Here is a 13,370-nt window from a genome sequence, read left to right as displayed (position 1 = left end):
GACAGACGCCACTCCTGAGAAAAAGGCCTCTGACAGCACGCCTGGAGCTTGCAAAACGGCGCGTGAAATTCTGTGGGCTGATGAAACAAGAATGTAACTCTTTGGCCTGAATGCAAAGTGCTATGTCTAGAGAAAACCAGGCACAGCTCATCACTATCCATACCGTGAAGCATGGTGGTGGCAGCATCATGCTATGTGGATGCTTTTCAGCGCCAGGGACTGTGAGACTGGTAAGGATAGAGGGGACAATGAAAGGAGCCAAATACAGGCAAATCCTTGATGAGCACCTGCTTCAGAGTGCAAACGACAAGACTGGGGCGACGATTAACATTCCAACAGGACAATGACTCCAAGTATACAGCCAAAGTAACGCTGGAATGGCTTCAGAACAAGAATGTGAAAATCCTTGAGTGGCCCAGCTAAAGCCCAGACATTGAATCCCATTGGAAATCTATGGAAAAGATTTGAAGATTGCTGTTCACTGTCGCTCCCCGTCTAATTTAACAGAGCTTGAGAAAATCTGCAAGGAAGAATGGGAGACATTCCACAAATTCAGATGTTCAAAGTTGATATAGAAATACGCAAGACAACTCACAGCTGTAATCGCCACCAAAGGTGTTCCTATAAAGTACTGACTCAGGGGTGTGAATACTTATGTAAATGAGACGTTTCAAATTTTTCGAAAAACATGTTTTCACTTTGTCATTACGGGGATTTTGAAATCAGGTTATTAAAAACTAAATGTGGAATACGTCAAGGGGTATGAATACTTTCTGAAGGCACTGTATAGTGAGCAATATGCTTGGAACATCAAATCGCAATAAAATCGCAGTATTGAAAATCTCAATACATATTGTAACGACACTCATGATAATATCATATTGTGAAGTCCCTGGCAATTCCCCGCCCAACTAGCTGGAGTATTAGCTAGCTAGTACACAGTGTCAATCGCCCCTGCCTGCCGAGCACCTGCCCTCACCGTAACGTTAAGAGAATTACAATCCTCTTCTTCTTCAAATCAAAGCAAATGTTATTGGTCACAATACACATGGTTAGCAGATGTTAATGTGAGTGTAGCGAAATACTTGTGCTTCTAGTTATGACAGCGCAGTAATATCTAACCAAGTAATCTAACAATTCCCCAACAACTACCTTCTGTTTATAGTGGTTGGCATCCAACACTATGGTGCATTACCATAGTTACCTGCCGTACTGGAGTGCTCCGTCTCCCACCGGAGTCAACACGGAGTCAACACTATGGTGCATTTCAGCGAGCAGGCCTTTCTAATCGACCTGGCCCGGGTATCCTGGAAGGATATTGACCTCATCCCGTCAGTAGAGGATGCCTGGTTGTTCTTTAAAAGTAATTTCCTCTCCATATTAAATAAGCATGCCCCTTTCAAGAAATGTAGAACCAGGAACAGATATAGCCCTTGGTTCTCTCCAGACCTGACTGCCCTTGACCAGCACAAAAACACCCTGTGGCGTTCTGCATTAGCATCGATTAGCTCCTTGTGATATGCAGCTTTTCAGGGAAGTTAGAAACCAATATACACAGGCAGACGAGCTTTAAGCTTACAGCCGATATAAGACACTTATATGTACCTAAATGTTTAATATCCATCATTTTTATGATTATTTATTTGAATTGTGCGCCCTCCAGTTTCACCGGAAATTGTCCCACTAGCGGGACGCCAATAAGACACGTTCATTCTACACTATGTAGTTCACTTCTCAACACTACTTAAGACACGTTCATTCTACACTATGTAGTTCACTCCTCCTCAACACTACTTAAGACACGTTCATTCTACACTATGTAGTTCACTCCTCCTCAACACTACTTAAGACACGTTCATTCTACACTACATGTAGTTCCCTACTCCTCAACACTACTTAAGACACGTTCATTCTACACTATGTAGTTCACTCCTCCTCAACACTACTTAAGACACGTTCATTCTACACTATGTAGTTCACTACTCCTCAACACTACTTAAGACATGTTCATTCTACACTATGTAGTTCACTCCTCCTCAACACTACTTAAGACACGTTCATTCTACACTATGTACTTCACTCCTCCTCAACACTACTTAAGACACGTTCATTCTACACTACATGTAGTTCACTACTCCTCAACACTACTTAAGACACGTTCAATCTACACTATGTAGTTCCCTCCTCTTCAACACTACTTAAGACACGTTCATTCTACACTACATGTAGTTCACTACTCCTAAACACTACTTAAGACACGTTCATTCTACACTATGTAGTTCACTCCTCAACACTACTTAAGACACGTTCATTCTACACTATGTAGTTCCCTACTCCTCAACACTACTTAAAACCTCTTCAGTGTCTCGTCCCGTCAGCGGGATCAAAATCCAGGGAAAACTCCTAGCGACATTAGCATAACGAAATTTAATATATCTTTTTTTTTCAAATATAGGACTGTCTCATATCGTTTTATAGATACACCTCTCCTGAATCGACCCACGTCGTCCGATTTCAAAAAGGTTTTACAGGAAAAGCAAATCATTAGATTATGTTAGAGGAGTCCATCGTAAAAGCAGCAACATAGCCATTTTCCGACCAACCACATGCATCACAAATAACCAAAAAACAGCTAAATGCAGCACTAACCTTTTACAAACTTCATCAGATGACACACCTAGGACATCATGTTACACAATGCATGCATTCTTTTGTTCAATAAAGTTCATATTTATATATGAAAACAGCATTTTACATCGGCGTCTGACGTTGACTAACTATTTTCCCGTCAAATGCAATCCGGGGAAACAGAGCTACAATTTACTGAATTACTATCCGAAAACATGTTTAAAATGTAATATTGTCATTCTAAGATTTATAGATGAATATCTCTTGAAAGCACCTGTCATACCAGATTTAAAAATAACTTTACTGGGTAATCACACTTAGCGATAAAAGGGGATGCGATACTCAGAAAATGAGCTAGTAAATACAGCTCGGCGCCATCTTGGAACAATCGCATATCACATCTAATGTTGTATAATATTGTCAATAATCCCTTACCTTTAGTTGTCTTCATCAGAAAGCACTTGCAGGAATCCCAGGTCCACAACAGATGTATTTTCGGTTGAAAAAGTCCATCCTTTATGTTCCATTAGCTTGCTGTTGTTACCGCGTCCGAACGGTGTATCCAACTACTCTGCCGTGCGCGCCACAGCCGTTTCGAAATAAAACATTTTTTTCCCATTTAGGTTCGTTCAAACATGTCAAACGTTGTATAACATAAATCTTCAGGGCCTGTTTCAACAAGAGAGCCAATAAGATTCGAGGGGGATGATTTCATTGTGTTTCAAAACGTTTCCAAAGGTGGGGGTAGACAGGGCCGCCGGCGTCATAATGGTGATGGCCCTCCCCCTGTGACCAATTTCCAACGCGTCTCATTCACTGAGTTTCGACAGTAGAAGGCTCAAAACACTTTGTAAAGACTGGCGACATCTTGTGGAAGCAATAGGAAGTGCTCAACGAACGATATCTCACGGTGTGAATAATAGGCAACGACGTGAAGTTGAGTCCACAATTCAGAATTCCACTTCCTGGTTCAATCGGTCTCGGGGTTTTGACTGCCATATGAGTTCTGTTATACTCACAGACACCATTCAAACAGTTTTAGAAACTTTAGGGTGTTTTCTATCCACAGGTATTAATTATATGCAAATCCTAGCTTCTGAGTCTGATTAGTAGGCCGTTGAAAATGGGCACGTATTTTTCCAAAATGCGCTGTGGCGCCCCCTATCGTAGGGTAAAGTCAAGAGGTTAAGACACGTTCATTCTACACTATGTAGTTCCCTCCTCTTCAACACTACTTAAGACACGTTCATTCTACACTATGTAGTTCACTACTCATCAACACTACTTAAGACACGTTCATTCTACACTACATGTAGTTCACTACTCCTCAACACTACTTAAGACACGTTCATTCTACACTATGTAGTTCCCTACTCCTCAACACTACTTAAGACACGTTCATTCTACACTATGTAGTTCACTACTCCTCAACACTACTTAAGACACGTTCATTCTACACTATGTAGTTCACTACTCCTCAACACTACTTAAGACACGTTCATTCTACACTATGTAGTTCACTCCTCCTCAACACTACTTAAGACACGTTCATTCTACACTATGTAGTTCACTACTCATCAACACTACTTAAGACACGTTCATTCTACACTATGTAGTTCACTCCTCCTCAACACTACTTAAGACACATTCATTCTACACTACATGTAGTTCACTACTCCTCAACACTACTTAAGACACGTTCATTCTACACTATGTAGTTCACTCCTCAACACTACTTAAGACACGTTCATTCTACACTATGTAGTTCACTACTCCTCAACACTACTAAAGACACGTTCATTCTACACTATGTAGTTCACTCCTCCTCAACACTACTTAAGACACGTTCATTCTACACTATGTAGTTAACTACTCATCAACACTACTTAAGACACGTTCATTCTACACTATGTAGTTCACTACTCCTCAACACTACTTAAGACACGTTCATTCTACACTATGTAGTTCACTCCTCCTCAACACTACTTAAGTAGTGTTGAGGCGTAGGGAACTACATAGTGTAGAATGAACGTGTCTTAAGTAGTGTTGAGGAGTAGTGAACTACATGTAGTGTAGAATGAACGTGTCTTAAGTAGTGTTGAGGAGTGAACTACATAGTGTAGAATGAACGTGTCTTAAGTAGTGTTGAGGAGTAGTGAACTACATAGTGTAGAATGAACATGTCTTAAGTAGTGTTGAGGAGTAGTGAACTACATAGTGTAGAATGAACGTGTCTTAAGTAGTGTTGAGGAGGAGTGAACTACATAGTGTAGAATGAACGTGTCTTAAGTAGTGTTGACGAGGGAACTACATGTAGTGTAGAATGAACGTGTCTTAAGTAGTGTTGAGGAGGAGTGAGTGTAGAATGAACGTGTCTTAAGTAGTGTTGAGGAGTGAACTACATGTAGTGTAGAATGAACGTGTCTTAAGTAGTGTTGAGGAGTAGGGAACTACATAGTGTAGAATGAACGTGTCTTAAGTAGTGTTGAGGAGTAGTGAACTACATGTAGTGTAGAATGAACGTGTCTTAAGTAGTGTTGAGGAGGAGTGAACTACATAGTGTAGAATGAATGTGTCTTAAGTAGTGTTGAGGAGGAGTGAACTACATAGTGTAGAATGAACGTGACTTAAGTAGTGTTGAGGAGTGAACTACATAGTGTAGAATGAACGTGTCTTAAGTAGTGTTGAGGAGTGAACTACATAGTGTAGAATGAACGTGTCTTAAGTAGTGTTGAGGAGTAAGGAACTACATGGTGTAGAATGAACGTGTCTTAAGTAGTGTTGAGGAGTAGTGAACTACATGTAGTGGAGAATGAACGTGTCTTAAGTAGTGTTGAGGAGGAGTGAACTACATAGTGTAGAATGAACGTGTCTTAAGTAGTGTTGAGGAGTGAACTACATAGTGTAGAATGAACGTGTCTTAAGTAGTGTTGAGGAGTAGGGAACTACATAGTGTAGAATGAACGTGTCTTAAGTAGTGTTGAGGAGTAGGGAACTACATAGTGTAGAATGAATGTGTCTTAAGTAGTGTTGAGGAGTAGTGAACTATATAGTGTAGAATGAATGTGTCTTAAGTGGTGTTGAGGAGGAGGGAACTACATAGTGTAGAATAAACGTGTCTTAAGTAGTGTTAGATATTCAAATACCTTAGAAATGCTATTACTTCAATTTCTCAAACATATGACTATTTTACACCATTTTAAAGACAAGACTCTCGTTAATCTAACCACACTGTCCGATTTCAAAAAGGCTTTACAACGAAAGCAAAACATTAGATTATGTCAGCAGAGTACCCAGCCAGAAATAATCAGCCACCCATTTTTCATGCTAGGATATAATGTCACATAAACCCAAACCACAGCTAAATGCAGCACTAACCTTTGATGATCTTCATCAGATGACAATCCTAGGACATTATGTTATACAATACATGTATGTTTTGTTCAATCAAGTTCATATTTATATCAAAAACCAGCTTTTTACATTAGCATGTGACTAGCATGTAACTAACATTCCCACCGAACACTTCCGGTGAATTTACTAAATTACTTACGATAAACGTTCACAAAAAACATAACAATTATTTTAAGAATTATATATACAGAACTCCTTTATGCACTCGCTATGTCCGATTTTAAAATAGCTTTTCGGTGAAAGCACATTTTGCAATATTCTGAGTAGATAGCCCGGCCATCACAGGCTAGCTATTTTGACACCCACCAAGTGTGGTACTCACCAAACTCCGATTTACTATTAGAAAAGTTTGATTACCTTTGCTGTTCTTCGTCAGAATCCACTCCCAGGACTTCTACTTCAATAACAAATGTTGGTTTGGTTCCAAATAATCCATAGTTATATCCAAATAGCGGCGTTTTGTTCGTGTGTTCAAGACACTATCCGAAGGGTAAAGAAGGGTGACGCGCCCGATGCGTTTCGTGACAAAAAAAATCAAAATATTCCATTACCGTACTTCGAAGCATGTCAAACGCTGTTTAAAATCAATTTTTATGCTATTTTTCTCGTAAAAAAAGTGATAATATTCCGACCGGGAAAGCGTGTTTACGTTCAAAGAGAGAGAAAATAAAAACATCTCGTGCCCTCGTGCACAAGCCCCAGTCTGATGGTCCTCTGACCGGCCACTATCCAAACGCGCTAATGTTTTTCAGCCAGGGGCTGCCTCGATATCATTCAGCTTTTTCCCAGGTTCTGAGACCCTATGGGAGCCGTAGGAAGTGTCACGTTACAGCAAAGATCCTCAGTCTTCAATAAACAGAGCCAAGAAGAACAAGAACTTGTCAGACAGGCCACTTCCTGTAAGGAATCTTCTCAGGTTTTTGCCTGCCATATGAGTTCTGTTATACTCACAGACACCATTCAAACAGTTTTAGAAACTTTAGGGTGTTTTCTATCCAAAGCCAATACTTATATGCCTATTCTAGTTACTGGGCAGGAGTAGTAACCAGATTAAATCGGGTACGTTTTTTATCCGGCCGTGCAAATACTGCCCCCTATCCCCAACAGGTTAAAGTATGAGCACTCTACATGCTTCGCCTTGGTCCCCTTGTGACATTCAGGGCCTGAGCTACAGGCAGATAGATTTGGGTATGTCATTTTAGACAAAAATTCCTAAAGAGGTTTTAACAACCCTTAATAAACTTTTGGAAAAAATGGTGTTTGACCAGATACAATGCTATTTTACAGTAAACAAATTGACAACAGACTTTCAGCACGCTTATAGGGAAGGACATTCAACAAGCACAGCACTTTCACCAATGACTGATGATTGGCTGAGAGAAATTGATGATAAGATTGTGGGGACTGTTTTGTTAGACTTCAGTGCGGCTGTTGACATTATTGATCATAGTCTGTTGCTGGAAAAACGTATGTGTTATGGCTTTAAACCCCCTGCTATAATGTGGATAAAGAGTTACCTGTCTAACAGAACACAGAGGATGTTCTTTAATGGAAGCCTCTCCAACATAATCCAGGTAGAATCAGGAATTCTCCAGGGCAGCTGTCTAGGCCCCTTACTTTTTTCAATCTTTACTAACGACATGCCACTGGCTGTGAGTAAAGCCACAGTGTCCATGGATACGGATGACTCAACACTGTACAGGTCAGTTACTACAGCAACTGAAATGACTGCAACAATTTACAAAGAGCTGCAGTTAGTTTCAGAACGGGTGGCAAGGAATAAGTTAGTACTAAATATTTAGAAAACTAAAAGCATTGTATTTGGAACAAATCATTCACTAAAGCCTAAACTAAATCTTGTAATAAATTGTGTGGAAATTGAGCAAGTTGAGGTGACTAAACTGCTTGGAGTAACCCTGGATTGTAAACTGTCACGGTCAAAACATATTGATACAACAGTAGCTAAGATGGGGAGAACTCTGTTCATAATAAAGCACTGCTCTGCCTTCATAACAACACTATCAACAAGGCAGGTCCTACAGGCCCTAGTTTCTACCTTCTTAACAACACTATCAACAAGGCAGGTCCTACAGGCCCTAGTTTCTACCTTCTTAACAACACTATCAACAAGGCAGGTCCTACAGGCCCTAGTTTCTACCTTCTTAACAACACTATAAACAAGGCAGGTCCTACAGGCCCTTGTTTTTTCACCCCTGGACTACTGTTCAGTCGTGTGGTCAGGTGCCACAAAGAGGGACTTAGGAAAGTTGCAATTGGCTCAGAACAGGGCAGCACGGCTGGTCCTAGGATGTACACAGAGAGCTAACATTAATAACATGCATGTCAATCTCTCCTGGCTCAAAGTGGAATTTACTTGATAACTACTTGTATTTGTGAGAGGTATTGACATGTTGAATGCATTCAGCTGTCTGTCTAAACTACTGGCACGCAGCTCAGACACCCATGCATACCCCACAAGACATGCCACCAGAGGTCTATTCACAGTCCCCAAGTCCAGAACAGACTATGGGAGGCACACTGTACTAAATAGAGCCATGACTACATGGAACTCTATTCCACATCAGGTAACTGATGCAGCAGTAAAATTAGATTTAAAAAACAGATAAAAATACACCTTATGGAACAGCAGGGACTGTGAAGCAACACAAACATAGGCACAGACACATGCATACACACACACAATAACATACGCACTATACACACATGTACACATGGATTTTGTGTTATAAATATGTGGTAGTAGAGTAGAGGCCTGAGGGCACACACTTAATATGTTGTGAAATCTGTTATCAATGTATTGTAATGTCTTTAAAATGTATAACTGCATTACATTTTGCTGTACTGCCTTGACAGCAGCTAATGGGGATCCATCAAAACTACAAATACAAAGTGTCACCAGGTGTTTAGTGTTATGAGGGACAGTAATGTTTTTGGTGATACTGTCTTGGGTTGTGGGTTCGATTCCCACGGGGGATCAGTATGAAAATGTATGCATTCACTACTGTAAGTTGCTCTGGATAAGAGTCTGTTCATTGTTGAGGCTGCACTATCCTGTAAGAATTCTTAACCTAAACATAAACCTACTAAAACATGATAATAAATAGCATTTATAAAGTACAGCAGTAATGTTGCAACGTGACTGTGTTATTAGTCTTTCAGCTCTGTAAACAGACATGTTAGGGCTAGGTCAATACTAACCAGACTGAGAAGAGAGCGGGCTAACAGTAGATAAATGGTCTGGCCTGGTGTAAGGACTCAACCTATTAGACATTCTGTGTGGCATACCTGTAGCGGTGCTGCTGCCATCTCGCTGAGTTCTCAGATCCTCAGCACTGCCATACTTGATGACAGAGTTGATAGAAGTCAGAGTGTTGACCAGCTGGCTGTTGATAGAACCAAAGTGGGTGAACTGAGAAGAGCTGGGCTGTCCGAAAGCATCCGCGAGCTCACTGTAGTTCTCAGTCAACAACATCTGTTGTTCCTGAAGTAGGTTCTGAAGCCTCTCTATGTAGTGGTCTAGTCCTGCCCCACCCTCCACCTGCTGGGGCTGTATGGCCTGGGCCTGGGGTGGTACAACAGTCGTCACGGCAACGGTCTCCTCGGTAACAGCGGTTCCGTCCAGGTGGGAGGGGCCACAGGCAATGTTCCGGGTCTTCAGGCCGACCAGGAAGTTGGTGTGGATGCCGACCAGACCGACGCCAACCTCTTTGGTCTGGGCCGACCATGCCTCCTCCGGACTGCCGTCTCTCTGCGCTGTGTTTCCCACGGCAATAGACCTAAGGACGACCACAATAGAAACATTTTATTACACTTTTACGTGTTCAAAAAACATGATTTAAATGTATTGTATTATATCCACATGTGGTTAAATTGTGTTTTTAAATTGTTAAATGAATCTAATTGAAAAAGTACCTGGTTTTGGGCACGGTCTGTGGGTCTTTGACCAGCCCCTCGCCCACAGCGACAGTCCTTGTGTGATTGGTTAGCGTGCTGGTGTGTTTCTCAGCAGTGTGGAGCAGGGCGGTGTTGGTACAGCCGTCAGCTAGCACCACTGTCTCTGTGTTGGTGTGTTGGCTAGCGGTCTCCAGAAGGGTGCTGGTGTGTTGGGAGGCTGTGTCTGGGGTTACCATGACAGCAAAGTCCGTGGTGGCGCCCAGGACAGGGTTAGTCCCCATGGTGACTAGCTGTCTGACGGTGACGTCTCTAGAACACTCCCGGACGACCACCAACCTGCTCTCCCTCTCCCTGGCCTCTGTCTCCTGGGCCTTACACAGCTCTAGACCGTTTACTTCCTCATCAGTGTTCACCCCCTGGTCACACACCTCCAACTGCCTCCCCACACACTGGTCCTGCACCTCTACCCTCTCCTGCACCAGCCACCTCTCCATGGGCAGGTCAGGTCCCGAAGCAGTGTGTCTCAGGCTGGGTTGACAGGACACCCCTACCCCTACAGTGTGGAGGGTCTCCCCTGTGGAGGCATGGCTGGTCTCTAGATGGTTCCCCACTCCCTGGCTGTGCGTCTGGACTCTCCAGGTCTCTGAGCCAGTGCTCTGGGTGTCTGGCCGCGCCTGGCAGGCTATGCTGTAGGTGTCTGGCCGCACCTGGAAGCCTTTATCAGCCCTCTTCCTATTGGCTCCCCCAGCGGCCTGCAGCTCTAGCTTCAGCTTGGACATCTCCATCAGGTGGGTGGTCTCTCTCAGGTCCACCTCTAGCCGGTAGATCTTCTCCTTCAGGGCCTCGATGGTCTGCTGCTGCAAGTCTAACTCCGCCTCCACCTCGCTGGCCACGCCCAACATGGCTTCCGTCACACCCGTCCCAGCACTGCGCGTCTCACGCTGCTCCGTCGCCATTCCGACGTCACGGTAGAAGCGTCGTTGTTGTACCGTCGTCATCACCGGCGACTTCCTCTGTGCGACCACCGTGGCGCCGTTCATGTTCTCATCTGGGCCGACCGCCGTGGAGGTGAGCTGGTTGCTGTTATTGTGGGTGAGAGGGAAGGAGGTCTGGGTCTGCCTGGCCTGGTGAGACCCTTGCTCCTGGCTGTTCGCCCCCAGGGCTTGGACCTCTGCAGCCAGCCTCCTGAACTCCTCCATCCCCATGGTACTCTGACTATGGCCCTGACCCTCCTGACCCTCTGGCTCCATAATGTGCAGCTCCTGGGTCTGCAGGGTATTCTGGGGGTCCAACTGGTCAGCACTGCCTACGCTATAGGACCTCTTCCTGAACCCCCCTCCCACTACGCTCCCCACCCCTAGCCTCTGGTTCTTCTGAGAGGTCATCTGTCTCTTCTCCTCCTGCAGCACGGCTATCTTCACCTGTAGGACAGGTATGGTCTTCACCTTCTCCTCTAGCTCCTTCAGCCTCCGCAGGGCCACCACCATCTGTTCCCGGATGTGCTGCAGGTGGAGCGGAGACACGTTGGTGGCCGGCGTGGTCATGCCTGATGACATGGGGCTGTGGTGGATAGAGGAACCCATGGAAGTGTAGTAGGGGTTGTACTCTCCACTACCTACACCCCCGTTTGGCAGCAGGGGCTGTGGGGTGCTAGGGGAGAACAGGGAGGTGCTGGACCCCCCCATCCCTCCGAAGGAGGCCAGGCGTTGGCGAGGAGCAGGGCCGGGGGGGTTCGGAGGGGGAGCGGGGCTGCATGAGGTGCCGCTCCTGTTCTAACCTCCTCCTCGTCTCCATCAGGGTCTTCTCAACCTGGGGGTTGAGGAGGGGAGGTTCCCACAGAGAGGGGGGCGGGAGCCGGGGCCGTTGAGGGGGTTCGGGGGGGACGCTCAGGTAGCCCTCGGGGGGGTAGGGGAAAAAGGGGATGGGAGGGCTCACGGGACGGGAGAGGGGCATGGGCGTGGTAAATCAGGGTGGAGGGAGGGTGAGGCTGAGGGGAGGGGTAGAAGAGGGGACTCTGCTGTGCCTCTTCACTGAAGGAGGGTAGGGAGCCTGTGGAGGTCCATTCAGCCTGGCCCTGCCCACTGTACCCGCTGCCCCCACCAGAGCAACCTCCCCTGGGCACGGGCTCCGCCGCCGGCCGGACAGGCCTGGCTTTCCGCTGGATATTCAGCCTCTTGATGGTGTTGCCACGCTGTATGTCGTCCACATACTTCAGGAAGTCCAGGTCTAGCTGGTAGCCATACGGGGGCGTGGCCTCAGTACTGCTGCTGACAGACCTCTCTCCTCTCTCTACGGGAAGAAGAGAAGAACAAAAGGCATTGGAAGTAGGAGCCATACCAGGAAACACATTTTGTGTTGACATTACAGGTATGGAACAATAGCTCAAAATGGATCAGAGAATGAAATGCTTTCAAAATGTCATGACAACTTTAGACCCCGGTGTTGCTTCTCCAGCCAGCTGCTGGGAGAACAGCGGTCTAGTGTGACTTGACGTGAGAACGTAGCCTGTGCGCTCTCACGTAAAAGGCGTGGCCACGTACTTCTCGCAGGACCCCAGACAGACTTGGCCACAACAAGCATAGACATTAGCTACAATAAAAAGTTTCACCAAGGACAATGCTGTCAACAGCAAACAGACAGCAATTATCTGCTAAAACTAGTTTGGTATTTCAAAAGGGAGTTGGATGAAGGCTGTGGAAAGAAGAGGGTGATCGGATGGAGTGGCTTGCTACCTCGGGAACATTAGTGCACTTAAACCTGGTAAGACAAACCTCAAAACGAATGTTAGCTTCAATTACCATCAGACTGTTGACCAGCTTCTATTACCATCAGACTGTTGACCAGCTTCTATCACCAGACCATCAGACTGTTGACCAGCTTCTATTACCATCAGACTGTTGACCAGCTTCTATTACCATCAGACTGTTGACCAGCTTCTATTACCATCAGACTGTTGAACAGCTTCTATTACCATCAGACTGTTGACCAGCTTCTATTACCATCAGACTGTTGACCAGCTTCTATTACCATCAGACTGTTGACCAGCTTCAATTACCATCAGACTGTTGACCAGCTTCTAATACCATCAGACTGTTGACCAGCTTCAATTACCATCAGACTGTTGACCAGCTTCTATTACCATCAGACTGTTGAACAGCTTCTATTACCATCAGACTGTTGTACAGCTTCTATCACCATCAGACTGTTTACCAGCTTCTATTACCATCAGACTGTTGACCAGCTTCTATTACCATCATACTGTTGACCAGCTTCTATGACCATCAGACTGTTGACCAGCTTCTATTACCATCAGACTGTTGACCAGCTTCTATCACCAGACCATCAGACTGTTGACCAGCTTCTATTACCATCAGACTGTTGACCAGCTTCTATTACCATCAGACTGTTGACCA

General features: G+C 44.8%; 1 protein-coding gene across 1 annotated transcript in view; it reads right to left on the bottom strand.

The window, feature by feature from the left end:
- Positions 1-13,370, bottom strand: part of kank1a (KN motif and ankyrin repeat domains 1a) — a 205,278-nt gene that overhangs the window by 59,734 nt on the left and 132,174 nt on the right. The window contains 3 exon segments of the mRNA XM_045695463.1: positions 9,349-9,839; positions 9,976-11,702; positions 11,704-12,246. Coding sequence (XP_045551419.1) covers positions 9,349-9,839; positions 9,976-11,702; positions 11,704-11,910 — 2,425 coding nt within the window. The 5' untranslated portion in view covers positions 11,911-12,246.

Source organism: Salmo salar, chromosome ssa15 (genome assembly GCF_905237065.1).
Source record: "Salmo salar chromosome ssa15, Ssal_v3.1, whole genome shotgun sequence".
NCBI classification, from domain to species: domain Eukaryota; kingdom Metazoa; phylum Chordata; class Actinopteri; order Salmoniformes; family Salmonidae; genus Salmo; species Salmo salar.
The sequence above is the reverse complement of the archived record's forward strand: the minus strand, read 5'-3'. Positions and strand labels throughout refer to the sequence as shown.